The sequence below is a fragment of the Piliocolobus tephrosceles genome, chromosome 8, assembly GCF_002776525.5.
Source record: "Piliocolobus tephrosceles isolate RC106 chromosome 8, ASM277652v3, whole genome shotgun sequence".
Classification (NCBI taxonomy): Eukaryota; Metazoa; Chordata; class Mammalia; order Primates; family Cercopithecidae; genus Piliocolobus; species Piliocolobus tephrosceles.
This window is the reverse complement of record NC_045441.1, coordinates 57,316,598-57,332,436: the sequence shown is the minus strand read 5'-3', so window position 1 is coordinate 57,332,436 and position 15,839 is coordinate 57,316,598. Positions and strand designations below refer to the sequence as shown.

Here is a 15,839-nt window from a genome sequence, read left to right as displayed (position 1 = left end):
AATAGCAAAGTCTTGGAATCAACCCAAATGTCCATCTGTGACAGACTTGATTAAGAAAATGTGGCACATATACACCATGGAATATTATGCAACCATAAAAAAGGATGAGTTTGCATCTTTTGTAGGGACATGGATGCAGCTGGAAACCATCATTCTTAGCAAACTATCACAAGAACAGAAAACCGAACACCACATGTTCTCAGTCACAGGTGGGAACTGAACAATGAGATCACTTGGACTCAGGAAGGGGCCTATCATGGGGATGGGGGAGGGGGGAGGTATTGCATTGGGAGTTATACTTGATATAAATGACGAATTGATGGGTGCTGACGAGTTGATGGGTGCAGCACACCAACATGGCACAAGTATACATATGTAACAAACCTGCACGTTATGCACATGTACCCTAGAACTGAAAGTATAATAAAGAAATAAAAATAATAATAATAAAAAAAGATCCAGAGTCTCATAATATGAAAATGTCCAAATTTCAAACAGAAATCACTTATACTATGAACCAGGAAAATGTCAGACTGATTGAAAAATGACAGTGACTGCTATGGTTTGAGTGTTTGTGTCCCTCCAAAATTCCTATATTGAAACCTAATCTGGTGGTATTAGAAGGTGGAGTCTTTGGGAGATGATCATGTCATGAGGACTCTACCCTTGTGAATTGGATTAATGCCCTTTAAACAGAGGCTTCAGAGAGCTGCCTTGTCTCTTCCACCTCTCTGCCACGTCAGGACACCTAGAAGACACCATCTGTGAGGAACAGACCCTCAGCAGATACCAAATCTGCCGGCCCCTTGATGGTGTACTTTCCAGCCTCTGGAACTGTGAGAAATCAATTTCTATTAATGACCTAGTCTATGGTGTTTTGTGATGGCAACCTGAATAGGCTAAGACAAGGACATATTAGAATTATCTGAAAAAGATTTTAAAGCTGCTATGATAAAATTTCTTCAATGAGCATTTAATGAATTTGAAGCAAATGAAAAAGACACCTTCAAAAAAAAAAATAGTCTCAGGAGAAAAGTAGAACATATAAACAAAAACCAAATGGAAATGTTAGAAGTGAAAAATATAATTAAAGTAACAAGTTCAGCAAATGGACTCAACAACAGAATGGAGGGGACAGAGGAAAGAATCAGTAAACTGGAAGATAGAACAATGTGTAATTAACCTATCCAAATAACAGGGAGAAAAACAAAAATAAATAAAAAGAATAGCGCTTCCAGAACCAATGGGACCATAACTAAAAATCTAACATTTGTGTCATTAGAATTTCAGGAGAGGAGAATGAGAGCAGAGCTGGAAAAGCAATTGAAGAAATACTGGCTGTAAAATTTCCATATTTGGCAAAAGACAGATTTAAGAAGCTGAGCAAACCCCAAGTAAGATAAAACCATGCTAAGAACTTCATGCCAAGATAACATAGTAATTAAAATTTGGAAAAAAAAAAAAAAAGAAGGAAAATGACCAGCAACCAGCCTTTACCTATGAGAGAAAGACAAGTTTTAAAATTTGTACATAAAAAGTTTATATATTGACTTATGTAGAATGCTCTGTTTATCCAATTTACATGTATATGACATTCCAACAATGGTGGAATACACGTTTTTCAAGAGTCCATGGAGGCAGGGCGTGGTGACTTACGCCTGTAATCCCAGCAATTTGGGAGGCCGAGGCAGGAAGATCATTTGGAGTCAGGAGTTCAAGACCAGCCTGGCCAAAAAGGTGAAACCCCATCTCTACTAAAAATACAAAAATTAGCTCATTGTGGTTGCGCATGCCTGTAATCCCAGCTACTCAGGTGGCTGAGGTATGAGAATTGCTTGAACTGGGAAGCAGAGGTTGCAATGAGCTGAGATTGTGCCACTGCATTCCAGCCTGGGTGACAGAGTGAGACTGTTTCAGTTAATCAGTCAATCAGTCAATTGTCCATGAGGCTGGGTGTGGTGGCTCACACCTGTAACCCTAGCACTTTGGGAGGCCAAGGTGGGCAGATTGCTTGAGAACAGGAGCTCTTAACTAGGGAGACTGAGGTGGGAGGATCCCTTGAACCCAGGAGGTTGAGGCTGCAATGAGCCATGAGCATGCTACTGCATTCCAGCCTAGGTGACAGAGCAAGACCCTATCTGAAAAACAAAAACAAAAACAAAAAGTCCATAGAATATTTACCAAAGTAGACCTTGTTCTGGGCCATAAAACAAGCCTCACAAACTTAAAAGAATTGAAATCATACTGAGTATGTTCTCTGACCACAATGTAGAAATCAATAATGGAAAGATAATAGGAAAATCTCTAATAGTTGGAAACTGGACAACATACTTCTAAATAATGAGTCAAAGAGGAAATCTCAAGGGAAATTAATACAAATGAAAATGCAACATAAAAAATTGTGAGACACAGCTAAAGCACTGCTGAGAGGGAAATTTAGATTTATGCACAAAGTGCATAAATCAGAAAAGAGGAAAAGTCTCAAATCCATAATCTAAGCTATTAGAGAACCTAGAAAAAGAAAAGCAAACTAAATCCAAAGCAAGTAGAAAAAAGGAAATGGTGAAGATAAAAGCAGAAATCAATGAAGCTGAAAACAGAAAAACAGTAGAGAAAAATCAATGAAATAAAGAGCTTGTCCTTTTAATAGGGTCAAAAAATAGGACAAACTTCTCATAAGACTGAAAAAGAAAAAAGACATAAATTACCAACATCAGGAATGAAAAAATGAATATCACGGCAGATCCTGCAGATATCAAAAGGATAATAAAGGAACACTGAACAGCTCTGTGCACATAAATTTGATAACTTGGATGAAATGGATCAGTTTCTCAAAAAACAAATTGCCACAATCCACCCAATATGAAATAGATAATTTGAATAGCCCTATAACTATTAAGGAAATTTGGCTGGGCACGCCTGTAATCCCAGCATTTTGGGAGGCTGAGGCGGATCACGAGGTTAGGAGTTCAAGTCCAGCTTTACCAACATGCCGAAACCCCATCTCTACTAAAAATAAAAAAAATCAGTCGAGCGTTGTGTCGCGCACCTGTAATCCCAGCTACTCAGGAGGCTGAGGCAGGAGAATTGCTTGAACCTGAGAGGCAGAGGTTGCAGTGAGCAGAGATGGAGCCACTGCACTCCAACCTGGGTGACAGAGGGAGACCCTATCTCAAAAAGAAAAAAGAAAAAAGAAACTTAATTTGTAATTTAAAAGTTCCCCCCTCACCAGAAAAAAATCTCTAGGCTCAGATGATTTTGCTGGAGAATTCTCTCTGCAGTTTAAAGAAGAATTAGCATAATTTTATGCAGTCTTTTCCAGAAAATAGAAGGAGGAGCAATTCCTAGTTCATTTTGTAAAGCTAGTTTATCTTTACACCCAAGTAGGCAAATACAGCATAAAAAAATAAAAACTACAGATCAAAATTCCCCTGAATATAGATGTGAACATTCTTAAGAAAATATTAGCAAACAATTCAGCAGCATATAGAAAGAATTAAACACCAAGTTTTCTTTTTTTTTTTTTTGAGATGGAGTTTCACTCTGTTGCCCAGGGTGGACTGTAGTGCTGTGATCTCATCTCAGTGAAACCTCTGCCTCCCAGGTTCAAGCAATTCTCCCACCTCAGTCTTCCAAGTAGCTTGGATTACAGGTGCCTGCCACCATGCCCGGCTAATTTTTGTATTTTTAGTAAAGACAGGGTTTCACCATGTTGGCCAAGCTGGTCTTGAACACCCGACCTTAAGTGATCCGCCCGCCTTGGCCTTCCAAAGTGCTGGGATTACAGGTATGAGCCACCACGTCCGGCCACAAAGTGGTATTTATTCCAAAGATGGAAAGCTGTTCAGTATTTGAAGATCAATCATTGTAATACCATATACCAAATGAACAGATTAATGGGAGGGAAATGGGTTTTACTGTAAAAGGGCAACATAGGGATCCTAGTGGTGACAGAAATATTCTGCATCTTAACTCTTATCAATGTCAGCATTCTTGTTGTGATTTTGTATACAGTTTTGCAAGATGTTACCATTGTAGGAAAACTGGGCAAGGGGCATTGGAATTTTTGTATTCATTATTTCTTACAACTTTGTAAATCTACAATTATCTCAAAACAAAAAGTTAATTTAACAATTAAGGAAAAAACCCGAAGCCAAATCTGTAAAATGCGTGGTCCTTGTATTCCAGATATGTTAAAGGAAAGTCAATCTCAGAATTCCTATTAGATATGATTTTTATGTCGCTATTTAAAGCATGGTCTGTTGGCTGGGCGCGGTGTCTCAAGGCTGTAATCCCAGCACTTTGGGAGGCCGAGACGGACGGATCACGAGGTCAGGAGATTGAGACCATCCTGGCTAACACGGTGAAACCCCGTCTATACTAAAAAATACAAAAAACTAGCCAGGTGAGGTGGTGGGCGCCTGTAGTCCCAGCTACTCAGGAGGCTGAGGCAGGAGTATGGCGTAAACCTGGGAGGCGGAGCTTGCAGTGAGCTGGATCCGGCCACTGCACTCCAGCCTGGGCAACAGAGTGAGATTCCGTCTCAAAAAAAAAAAACAAAACAAAACAGCATAGTCTCTTTATGGTGATTTGTATCATTTAGGCAAAGCCATTATCTAGCATTTCTTAGGAAAAGTTGGGCTTATTTTAGGAACTAAGGTATTTGTATTTAATGTTTGGTGAGAACTTATCTTAGTTCACTCATGTGATCTAAACTGCCTTGCAATCTTTTTTTTGTGAGACAGAGTTTCGCTCTTGTTGCCCAGGCTGGAGTACAATGGCGCAATCTCAGCTCACGACAACCTCCACCTCCTGGATTCAAGTGATTCTCCTGCCTTAGCATCCTGAGTAGCTGGGATCACAGGCATGGGTCACCACACTCAGCTAATTTTGTATTTTTAGTAGGGACAGGGTTTCTCCATGTTGGTCAGACTGATCTCAAACTCCCAACCTCAGGTGATCTGCCTGCCTTGGCCTCCCAAAGTGCTGGGATTACAGGCGTGAGCCACTGTGCCCGGCCCTGCCTTGCAATCTTAAGAAGAGAAGTAATAAAGTAATTGTTGAGTGACATAATTTATTAAGCACCCAGTGGGAGAAGGTAGCTATATTAAAAATACAAAAGATTAAACAATGAATGTACACTTAATCATAGAATTAATGAAGTCTTTGAAAGCACTTCTACCTAACAGTGTTCTCTTTGCTATGATATTTAGTTTGTATTTCTTTGGAAGCATTCTTTCTTTACTGCTAGTAGCTTCATAATAAAACTTTACACTGGGTAACTCACTTTGATAACCAAGAAGCGACTTCTGGCTGGGCGTGGTGACTCATACCTGTAATCCTAGCACTTTGGGAGGCCAAGGAGGGAGGATCACTTGAGCTCAGGACTTTGATACCAGCCTGGCAACATGGCAAAATCTTGTCTCTACAGAAAATTAGCTGAGTGTGGTGGTGGGCACCTGTAATATCAGCTACTTGGTAGACTGAGGTGGGAGGACCTCCTGAGCCCAGAGGTCGAGGCTGCAATGAGCCGAGATTGCACCACAGCACTCCACCAGCCTGGGCAGAGACAGTGAGACCCTGTATCCGAAAAAAGAAAAGAAGTGATTTCTAAATTTTCTTGCTCGCACCATTAAGCTAATATTTAGTGGTGGCAAAGTATTGATTTGAATTTGAAAAATATTAATAAGGAAAAGTTTTTGACTTGTACAATGTATATTAAACACTTCTGTGTCATTTTGCACTTTACAACAGTTTTATTCCTTTTGTGTATACATACAGGTTTATCTATTTAGACCTGCCTCTCTACTAAATAGATTTGAGGCAGCTGACATTAAGAGTACAAACCAGAAAACAATATTTAGGTATAAAAAGGTAAAGTACGGCCAGGCCTGGTGGCTCACGCCTGTAGTCCCAGCACTTTGGGAGGCTGAGGTGGATGGATGGCTCGAGCCCAGAAGTTCGAGAATAGCCCAGGCAACATGATGAAACCCTATCTCTACAAAAATTAACCCGGCATGGTGGTGTGTGCCTGTAGTCCCAGCTATTCGGCAGGGAGTGGGGAGGGGGCGCTGAGGTGGGAGGAAATCACTTGAATCCAGGAGGTCAAGGCTGCAGTGAGCCATGATTGTGCTATTGCACTCCAGCCTGGGCGGCAGAGCAGGACCCTGTCTCAAAAAAAAAAAAAAAAAAAAAAAGATAAGAGACATATGACATAAGTAGGGGGTCTGCAAGAGCCTGTGTGCTTATGTTTGTGCCAGTCATGTGGCTGGTGGCCCTCAGATTTATTCCTTACCCTTTCTCTGTTCTATTTCTCAAGGAAGAGTGAGTGATTCCAGTAGGTGGCATTTTCCAAGTTCCCAAATCAGCTGGCTTCTGCCTGGGTTCAGCCAGTGGGAGGTATGGAAGGAATTTGGAAAGCAGGAAGAAGGGAAGGTATTTTTCCCCCTCCCTCTCTGCTTCAGGTGGGGTCTCTGGCAGAGCCCATGATTGTTTTGTAGTGCTACCTTCTGCCAGACAGCCTGCTTTGGTTCTGTTTTTCCACAAGGTGAGCTTGGACTTGGCCTCTGGTAAATCACTGCGTTCTCCCTCTGTTCCATAGTTCAAGGGATGATAGTGGCTTCCTGCTGTGCCTTACAATCACTGATTATGTTTAGCACAGTTAGAATCTTTTTATACCCAGTATCTTTAGCATATTTAATAGCATAATATACCCTTCTTTTGATTTTTGTGTGCTATGAAATAATCAGGCTAGGTTTATGTTTTTATGTGATTTTTTCCCCCTTCTTAAACTATTTGATCTCCCAGAATAAGAAAGTTAAAGTAGAAACAGAGCAACCTTAAAGTGGTTTATTTTTTAAATTGGATCCTTCATTTCTATCTCAGTGATGATGCTACCTACCAAACATGTGAATTAGACCTTCAGCAAATGTTCATTTCAAACATTTGTCGAGTGTCTACTGTGTGATGAAGCACCCTAAAAGGATAGATATGACAGGATCTCTATTTCCAAGTTGCTTTTAGGGGTTCAAGTCTAAGATAGGGAAGGGGTTCTTACTGCTAGCACCTTCAGTGACGGAGCTTTATGGGGGAAAGTATTATAGATGCACATATAATATTAATACAAGCATATAATTCCCTTAAAGATGTCGTCTCATGTAAACATAAAATTGTATTGTGAATGTAGAGAAAGGAAGATATTTGGTGTATTTGAAATAACTCCAAATTCAACTAAGTGATTTTATATCATGGAGGAAGGTAGATATAATCTCTTCGTCTCTTTTTTTTATAATATTAAAATAGTCGATTTTAGAAAATTTAAAAGCTCTATATTTAATAATAATTTAGAACATTGTAAAGTTATCATATAGTTGTTTCTCATTTATCCTTTTTCTTTAATTGCCAGTTTCTAACCCTGACTGAAATAAGTGATTAGACTGTACCTTTATAATTCTCACACCTCAGTTTAATGTCAAACCTCCAAGGTCTTTAGCTTCGTTTCATTAATGTGTTAAGACTGTCCCCTGCCTGCCCATTTTAGGTTGCTACTTCTTTTAGTATTATAAAGGAGTGATTGCCATGGAAAAGGAGATCCAGGATTTATGATTTAGTCTTAACTGCTGAAGAGTTTTAAAAAATACGATTATCTCCTGTTTACCAAATACTATTACAACTCTTGATTGAAAGGTATTAATAAATAAATGTCCCCTCTCCCAATGTTTTATTTTGAAAATTTTCAGCTCTACAGAAGAAATTTAAAAATTGTGTGGCAAACATCATATATCTTTCATCTAAGCTCACAATTGGCTAACATTTTTTTTTTATGTCTGCTTTTTCTTTTCTTTTTTTGAGATGGAGTCTTGCTCTGTTGCCCAGGCTGGAGTGCAGTGGCGCAATCTCAGCCCACTGCAACCTCCACCTCCCGGGTTCACGCAGTTCTTCTGCTTCAGCCTCCGGAGTAGCTAGGACTACAGACATATGCCCCCACGCCTGGGCTAAGTTTTTTGTATTTTAGTGGAGATGGGGTTTTACCGTGTTGGCCATGGTGTCCAGGCTGGTCTCGAATGCCTGACCTCAAGTGATCCACCCCGCCTCGGCCACCCAAAGTGCTGGGATTACAGGCGTGAGCCACCGTGCCCAGTCCTCTTTATATATACAAATATCTGTGTTTATTTCTTTTTGGTACCATCTGAAAGAAGTATATGTCATGATATTTCATTCCCGGGTACTTCTTGCTGAAGGATTTTTGTAAATGTTTTTCTTGTATATTCCCTTTAAACTAGAATGTTGAGGTGTTCATGATGAATGATGCCAGAGATGCACTGCTTGGAAAATCTCATTTTAGCATAAGATTTGCTCCAAATAGTTTCCCCCTCACTTTATATTACATTTCTATTTTTTATAAGTATTTTTTATCACCCTCTATCACAACCACTATCGTAGTACTACTCCTTTCTGATACCTTTTTTTTCCCACTTCTAAACAATTGTAAAATATTGATAACATAAAATTTGCCATTAAAATAATTTTTAAGGCTGGCTGCAGTGGCTCAAGCCTGTAATCCCAACACTTTGGGAGGCCGAGGCGGGTGGATCACCTGAAGTCAGGAGTTTGAGATCAAAGACCAGCCTGGCCAACATGGTGAAACCCTGTCTCTACTAAAAATACAAAAATTAGCTGGCCATGGTGGCGCACGTCTGTAATCCCAGCTACTCAGGAGGCTGAGACAGGAGAATCACTTGAACCTGGGAGGTGGAGGTTGCAGTGATCCGAAATTGCTCCAGTGCACTCCAGCCTGGGTGACAGAGTGAGACTCCGTCTCAAAAAAAAAAAAAAAAAAAAAATCAGGGGCGGGGCACAGTGGCTCACGTCTGTAATCCCAGCACTTTGGGAGGCCGAGGTGGGTGGCTTACCTGAGGTTGGGAGTTTGAGGCCAGCCTGACCAACATGGAGAAACCCCACCTCTACTAATAATACAGAATTAGCCAGGCATGGTGGCACATGCCTGTAATCCCAGCTGCTCGGGAGGCTGAGGCAGGAGAATCACTTGTACCTGGGAGGTGGAGGTTGTGATGAGCCAAGATTGTGCCATTGCACTCCAGCCTGGGCAACAAGAGTTTAACTCTGTCTCAAAAAAAAAAAAATTGTTTTTAAAATATGCAGTTCATCAGTATTCATTATATTCACAGTGTTGTGCAGCCATCACTACTGTATCTTTCCAAAACTTGTACCACTCCAAACAAGAAATCTGTAACATCTGAGCAGTAAATCTTTATTCCTTCCCCTGGTCCTTGATAACCTGTAGTCTACTTTCTGTTTGTATACATATACCTATTCTACATATTCTATATAAGTGGAATTGTACAATATGTGATGTTTTGAGTCTGGCTTATTTCACTTACCATAACGTTTTCAAGGTTCATCTGTGTTATAGCATGTATCAGAATGTCATTCCTTTTTCTGGCTGAATAATATTCCATTGTGTTTACATATATACCACATTTTGTTTATCCGTTTATCTGTTGATGGACACTTGAGTTGTTTCTACCTTTTGACTGTTGTGAATAAACCTGAAATGAACATTGGTGTGTAAGTATCCCTCTGAGCTCTGAGTCCTTGCTTTTGATTTTTTTTTTTTTTTTTTTTGAGTATATACCTAGGAGTGGAATTCCTGGGTCATATGGCAATTTTATATTTAAATTTTTGACGAACTGACAAACTATCTTCTACAGCATCTGCACCATTTTATATTCCCACCACTAATGTGTGAGGGTTTCAGTTTCTCTGCATCCTTGCCAACACTTATTTTTCATTTCTTTGGTGACAGCTATCCTAGTAAGTGTGAAATGGCATCTCATTGAGTTTTGGTTTATATTTCCATAGTGGCCAGTGATATTGAACATCTTTTCATGTACTTATTGGCCATTTGCATGTCTTCTTTTGAGAGTGTCTATTCAAGTCCTTTGCCCATTTTAAAACTTGATTGATCTTTTTGTTCATGAATTGTAAGAGATCTTTATATATTCTGGATAGTAGATCTTTATCATGTATATGGTTTGCAAATGTTTTTTCCCTTCTATAGGTTGTCTTTTCACTTTCTTGATTAATGTCCTTTTATGCACAAAAGTTTTAAATGTTGATGAAGTTCAATTTATTTTCTCTTTTGTTGCTTGTGGTTTTCTGATAGAACCATCAGCACATTTATCAGTTGTTAGATGATTTCTCTCCTGGTGATCCTGAGTTAGGGCGTGGGCTGATTTTTTGGTACATGATCAACAAAAATAACAGTATTCGTTGTCACTGAGTACCTAATACATGCTAGATGATTTTGGGAAACCTGAGAAAGAGAATTCTAAGGCAGAAAAGCCTCATAATTTTATTCTTGCCAAGTAAAGTTTACTAAAACTCCATAACATTACAAAGAGGTTAGAAGATATTGTCTTCCCCACCTTTTTTCTGTGGGAACTTTAAGTCAGAACTACTGCTAGTGTCCTACTGCACTGAACAGGTTCCTGGCATTTGCACTGGACCCTAAGTTCCCTTACAACTCCACCCCTGTAGAGGTTCTCTATTTCTGTATTTCATGGACTCTCTTACTTAGCTAGCTTTTAACTTTACCGGCTTAGTCTGCGTTATTTTTTATTTTTATTTTTTCGAGATAGAGTCTTGCTCTGTCGCCCAGGCTGGAGTGCAGTGGCGCAATCTTGGCTCGCTGCAAGCTCTGCCTCCCAGGTTCAAGGGATTCTCCTGCCTCAGCCTCCCAAGTAGCTGGGACCACAGGCACATGCGATCACGCCTGGCTAATTATTTATATTTTTAGTAGAGACGGGGTTTCACCATGTTAGCCAGGATGGTCTCGATCTCCTGACCTTGTGATCCGCCCGCCTCGGCCTCCCAAAATGCTGGGATTACAGGTCGGTGGTATTTTTTACAAACTGCTTAAGAAACTCAAGATAAATGAATTACTCACAGCAGGACTAACGTTTTGAACCAGACTTTGAAATCTATTATATTGCACTGGAAAAGTGAGAGTTTCCCCCACATTTACAACTCCAAAATTCCTTTTGGAAACTCTTTGTAAATGATGCTGTTGATTTAAAAATTAGGGCCAGGATCAGTGGCTCACACCTGTAATCCTAGCACTTTGGGAGGCTGAGGAGTGCAGATCACCTGAGGTCAGGAGTTCAAGAGCAGCCTGGCCAACATGGTAAAACCCCATCTCCACTAAAAATACAAAAATTAGCTGGGCATGGTGGCGGGAGCCTGTAATCCCAGCTACCCAGGAGGCTGAGGCAGGAGAATCACTGGAACCTAGGAGGTGCAGGCTGCAGTGAGCTGAGATCATGCCACTGCACTCCAGCCTGGGTGACAGAGGGAAACTGTCTTAAAAAAAAAAAATAGGCTTTTCCTATTTGTAATATGAGTGCATTCTCTCTAGTACATTTTCTCTAGATGACCCAGTAGTTGTCCACCTCTTTCCTTCAAACTGTAAAAACACAAAAATTAAGAGCTCTATTAATGTTTATTTTATTCTGATTTTTTCCCCTAGCGGATCTGAAAAGAACAATTGCTGTCCTTCTGGATGACATTTTGCAACGATTGGTGAAGCTGGAGAACAAAGTTGACTATATTGTTGTGAATGGCTCAGCAACCAACACCACCAATGGTACTAGTGGGAATTTGGTGCCAGTAACCACAAATAAAAGAACGAATGTCTCAGGCAGTATCAGATAGCAGTTGAAAATCACCTTATGCTGCTCCATCCACTGTGGATTTTGTCCTATGGCAGAAAAGCTTTATATCCTATGGCAGAGTAATACTTTACAATAAAAGCTCTACACATTTTCAAGGAGTATGCTGGATTAATGGAACTCTAATTCTGTACATAAAAATTTTAAAGTTATTTGTTTGCTTTCAGGCAAGTCTGTTCAATGCTGTACTATGTCCTTAAAGGGAATTTGGTAATTTGGTTGATGTGATAAGCAGGTAGGTGAGTTTTGTATAAATCTTTTGTGTTTGAGATCAAGCTGAAATGAAAACTCTGAAAACATGGATTCATTTCTATAACATATTTATTTAAGTATATAACACGTTTTGGACAAGTGAAGAATATTTAATCATTCTGTCATTTGTTCTCAATGATGTAACTGTTAGACTAAGGCTATTTGAAAATGTGCGTATTTCTAGTACTATATTTTGTTGTTCCAATTATGAGCAGAGAAAGGAAATATAATGTTGGAAGTAATGTTTTGAAATCATGACCCAAAGAATGTATTCATTTGCACTATCCTTCAGAATAACCGAAGGTTAATTATTGTATATTTTAAAAAACTACACTTATAAGAGTATAATCTTGAAATGGGTAGCAGCCACTGTCCATTACCTATCATAAACATTGGGGCAATTTAGTAACAGCATTAAAATAGTTGTAAACTCTAATCTCATACTTAAATTTTTCTAGTATTCTGAAGAATAAAAGATATTTTTATGATGAGAGTAACAATAACTAAATTATTCATGATTTTTCACATACATGAATGTTCTTTTAAAAGTTTAACCCTTTGAGTGATGCTATCAGGAAAGCACATTATTTCTATATTTGGGTTAATTTTGCTTTTGTCCAGGAGGAAGGGATTTGGGAGATGAACTCTTGAGGACTTTAGCCAGATGTATATAATAAAGGTACTTTTGTGCTGCATTAAATTGCTTGGAAAATGTTAACATTATATTATATAAGAGTATCCTTTATGAAATTTTGAATTTGTATAACAGATACATTAGATATTCATTTTATATAATGGCCACTTAATTAAAAACATTTAAAGTATAAACTATGAAGATTGACTATCTTTTCAGGAAAAAAGCTGTATATAGTACAGGGAACCCTAATCTTGGGTAATTCTGGTATAAAACAAATTATACTTTTATTTAAATTTCCCTTGTAGCAAATCTAATTGCCACATGGTGCCCTATATTTCATAGTATTTATTCTCTATAATAACTGCTTAAGTGCAGCTAGCTTCTAGATTTAGACTGTGTAGAATTTAGTTTAGATATTGTATTGTTCATTATTATAATATGCTACCACATGTAGTAGCAATAATTATAATATTTTATTAAAATAAATATGTGAAATATTGTTTCATGAAAGACAGATTTCCAAATCTCTGTTCTCTTCTCTGTACTCTCTACCTTTATGTGAAGAAATTAATTATATGCCATTGCCAGGTAGAAGTTTGGAATAATTGTTTAGTCTCTCCTATTAGATGTGGACATTTTTGTTTTTGGGTTTTTTTTTTTTCAGGGATGAAATAAAATATATTATTTCTACCTATAAAGTATTACAGGCTTTTTTCTTTAATGTTGGTTGTGCATTTAATAAATGATAAATAGTTAAAAGGAATCTTAAGAAAATTTTGGTTTTGTTTCAATTCCAGATAACTTTTTCAAAAGAGAAAAACTGAAGGTTACCCAATAGTGCCTCTCATTTGGTACCTAGGGTAGGAGAGTCTGAGTGCAGAGAGAGATTGGAGAACTAAGGCTTGACTTCTTAAAAATCAACAATAAACTGATAATCTGAAATGGGTAGCAGCCACATTTACAAATCAACAGTAGACTGTTGATTTTAAGAAGTCAAGCCTTAGTATTTATATCTTCAGTTAATCTTAATTTGGACATTAGCACAGAGGGCATCACTAAAGGTACTAAAAACTTGCAAACTTGTATCAGGGTGTCTTTGGGTTTACTTTAAGCAAATATATGAGTTAAAAAGTAATTTAAACATTATTTCAGGTAGTTAATGATAGATAACTTAGGTCTCATTAGTTTTCAAGAAACGTGTATGATTTTGACTCTGGAGTTACATAGACTGCAGAGACTCAAATCTGCTTTTTTATTGACCATATTACTTATTTTGAATTTATAGAAATCTGTCTCATCTCATTTAGTTATGCCTTGGAAGCCAAAAGTGTTAGCAGCTTACATAGGAACCTCTCACACACAGTTTTGGTTTAAATATAAACAATGTTCTGTTTTTAACCACACACTTTGAGCTGAGTAGCTATTAATATAGTTACCATTTTTCCCCCTTTCTCTTATAGAAGTATCTACCTGAAAAGGGAGCATGATGTAATGAAACAGACCAAAAAATATATAGTTAATTGAAACCATTTTTCTCCCATAATTAAAAGCCCTGAATGATTCTTAAGAACTTTTGTTTAGGGAACTGGTATTGCTCATGTAGTCTCAGCTACTCAGGGGCTGAGGCAGGAGGACTGCTTGAGCCTGGGAAGTGGAGGCTGCAGTGAGCCATGATTGCACTACTGCACTCCAGCCTGGGCGATAGAGCAAGATCCTGTCCCAAAACAGTAACAACAACAACAAACCAGGTGAAACAATGAGAATATAGAGAAACACAATGGGAAAAAGTCTGAAATCTTTCTAGCCAGGGATAACTACTGTTGATATTTTAGTAGATAAATGTGAATCTGATCTCCCCTCCCTACACTCTATAGTGACTTCCCATTTCTACTTAAAATCCAAAGTTCCCACTGTGGCCTTCAAAGCCCTAATGTGCCCCTGGATGCCTCCTGACCTCATTTCTTACCACCCTCGTCCTTCCCAATTCCTGTTCAGTCATACTGACTTGTCCTTCCTAGGACATACCAAACATGCTTTTGCCTCAGTAACTTCAAACATGATATTCCTCTACCTGCCACCACTCTCACCCACAGATAATGTCATGGTTCCCTCCCAAACAGCATTCAGGTGTTCATTCAAATGTTACTTCTTAAGGGAAGTCATCTTTGACCACCTTCCTAAAAGCACGCTTAGCCATTTTACTTTTCTTTGTAGTTCTGATATACTCAACTTTAAATGGTATATTAACTTATTTTGTTTTCTCTCGTGTTTCTTAGAATATAAACTCCATGGAGGCAAGGACTTCATTTTGTTAATTTATGTAACCTGGGTATTTACAACTGTGTCTAGCTCATAATAGGTACCCAATTAATATTTGTTAAAACAATGAGTTACTAAACCCATTCTATACTTTTTTTTTGCTTTGTGCATATATACATATGTTTTAAAAATAATATACATTTTTGTACAATATAGGATGAATTTCTTTCTAAGTCAGCAAGTAAATAACTTTCATAGTTACTCCATTGTGTGGCTATATCACATTGGTATATCTTTCACTTAATTATTAAGCATTTTGGTTGCAGAGAAAAGATTTAGCCCGAGATGTGAGACAAGTCTAAAGAGAAGTGGGAAGTCTATAATAGAGTGTGGGGAGGGGAAATTAGACTCACAGTCACACTCTTTTTATTGCTTCATGCTGTTACTGTTATTTTAGATGTTGGAGGTAACATAACAAAATATGATTAATACCCATATGGGGGAGACAAAATGGTGAAATATCTCCATTTGTATCGATATATAAGGACATAGAAAATCCAAAATAGGTGTTCATCCTCAGACTTTGTTTTATATCAAGAGCAGCAGGCTAGAAGCATTTTGCAGCATAGGGAGAAGTTGGAATAAAATGTACAATGGCTAATTCATAATTTTGTTTGAGAGTGGGGAGGAGATTGAGTAGTGGTCAGATTTTTGCTTGAATCAGATTGAGTTTGTTGCTTTTGGCTTAAATGAATCAATAATACTGTGCATTTAAGTAAGGAAGTTAGGACATGAAGATTTTTAAAAAATTATTGTTCTTCAGATGTTACCAGTATCAGTATGTTTCACATATCTTTTCAGATGAGTTTCGGACCTCCATTGAGTCCTTCATAGGGCAAGTGTATGTAACTTCACACTGCTTTTAAGTGTTGGTTAGCAGC

At 38.3% G+C, this 15,839-nt stretch overlaps 1 protein-coding gene across 7 annotated transcripts in view; it reads left to right on the top strand.

Annotated features, from left to right (window-relative positions):
• The window catches only part of CCDC126 (coiled-coil domain containing 126), a 52,359-nt gene extending 39,026 nt beyond the window's left edge, over positions 1–13,333 (top strand). For 6 of the 7 annotated variants that reach the window (XM_023215991.1, XM_023215993.1, XM_023215996.1 and 3 more), the window contains one exon: positions 11,549–12,527. In XM_023215991.1, coding sequence (XP_023071759.1) covers positions 11,549–11,733 — 185 coding nt within the window. In that variant the 3' untranslated portion in view covers positions 11,734–12,527. Of the gene's footprint in view, positions 1–11,548 lie in introns of all 7 variants that reach the window. The other variant, XM_023215990.1, reaches the window with a different exon arrangement.
• The last annotated feature ends 2,506 nt before the right edge of the window (positions 13,334–15,839 follow it).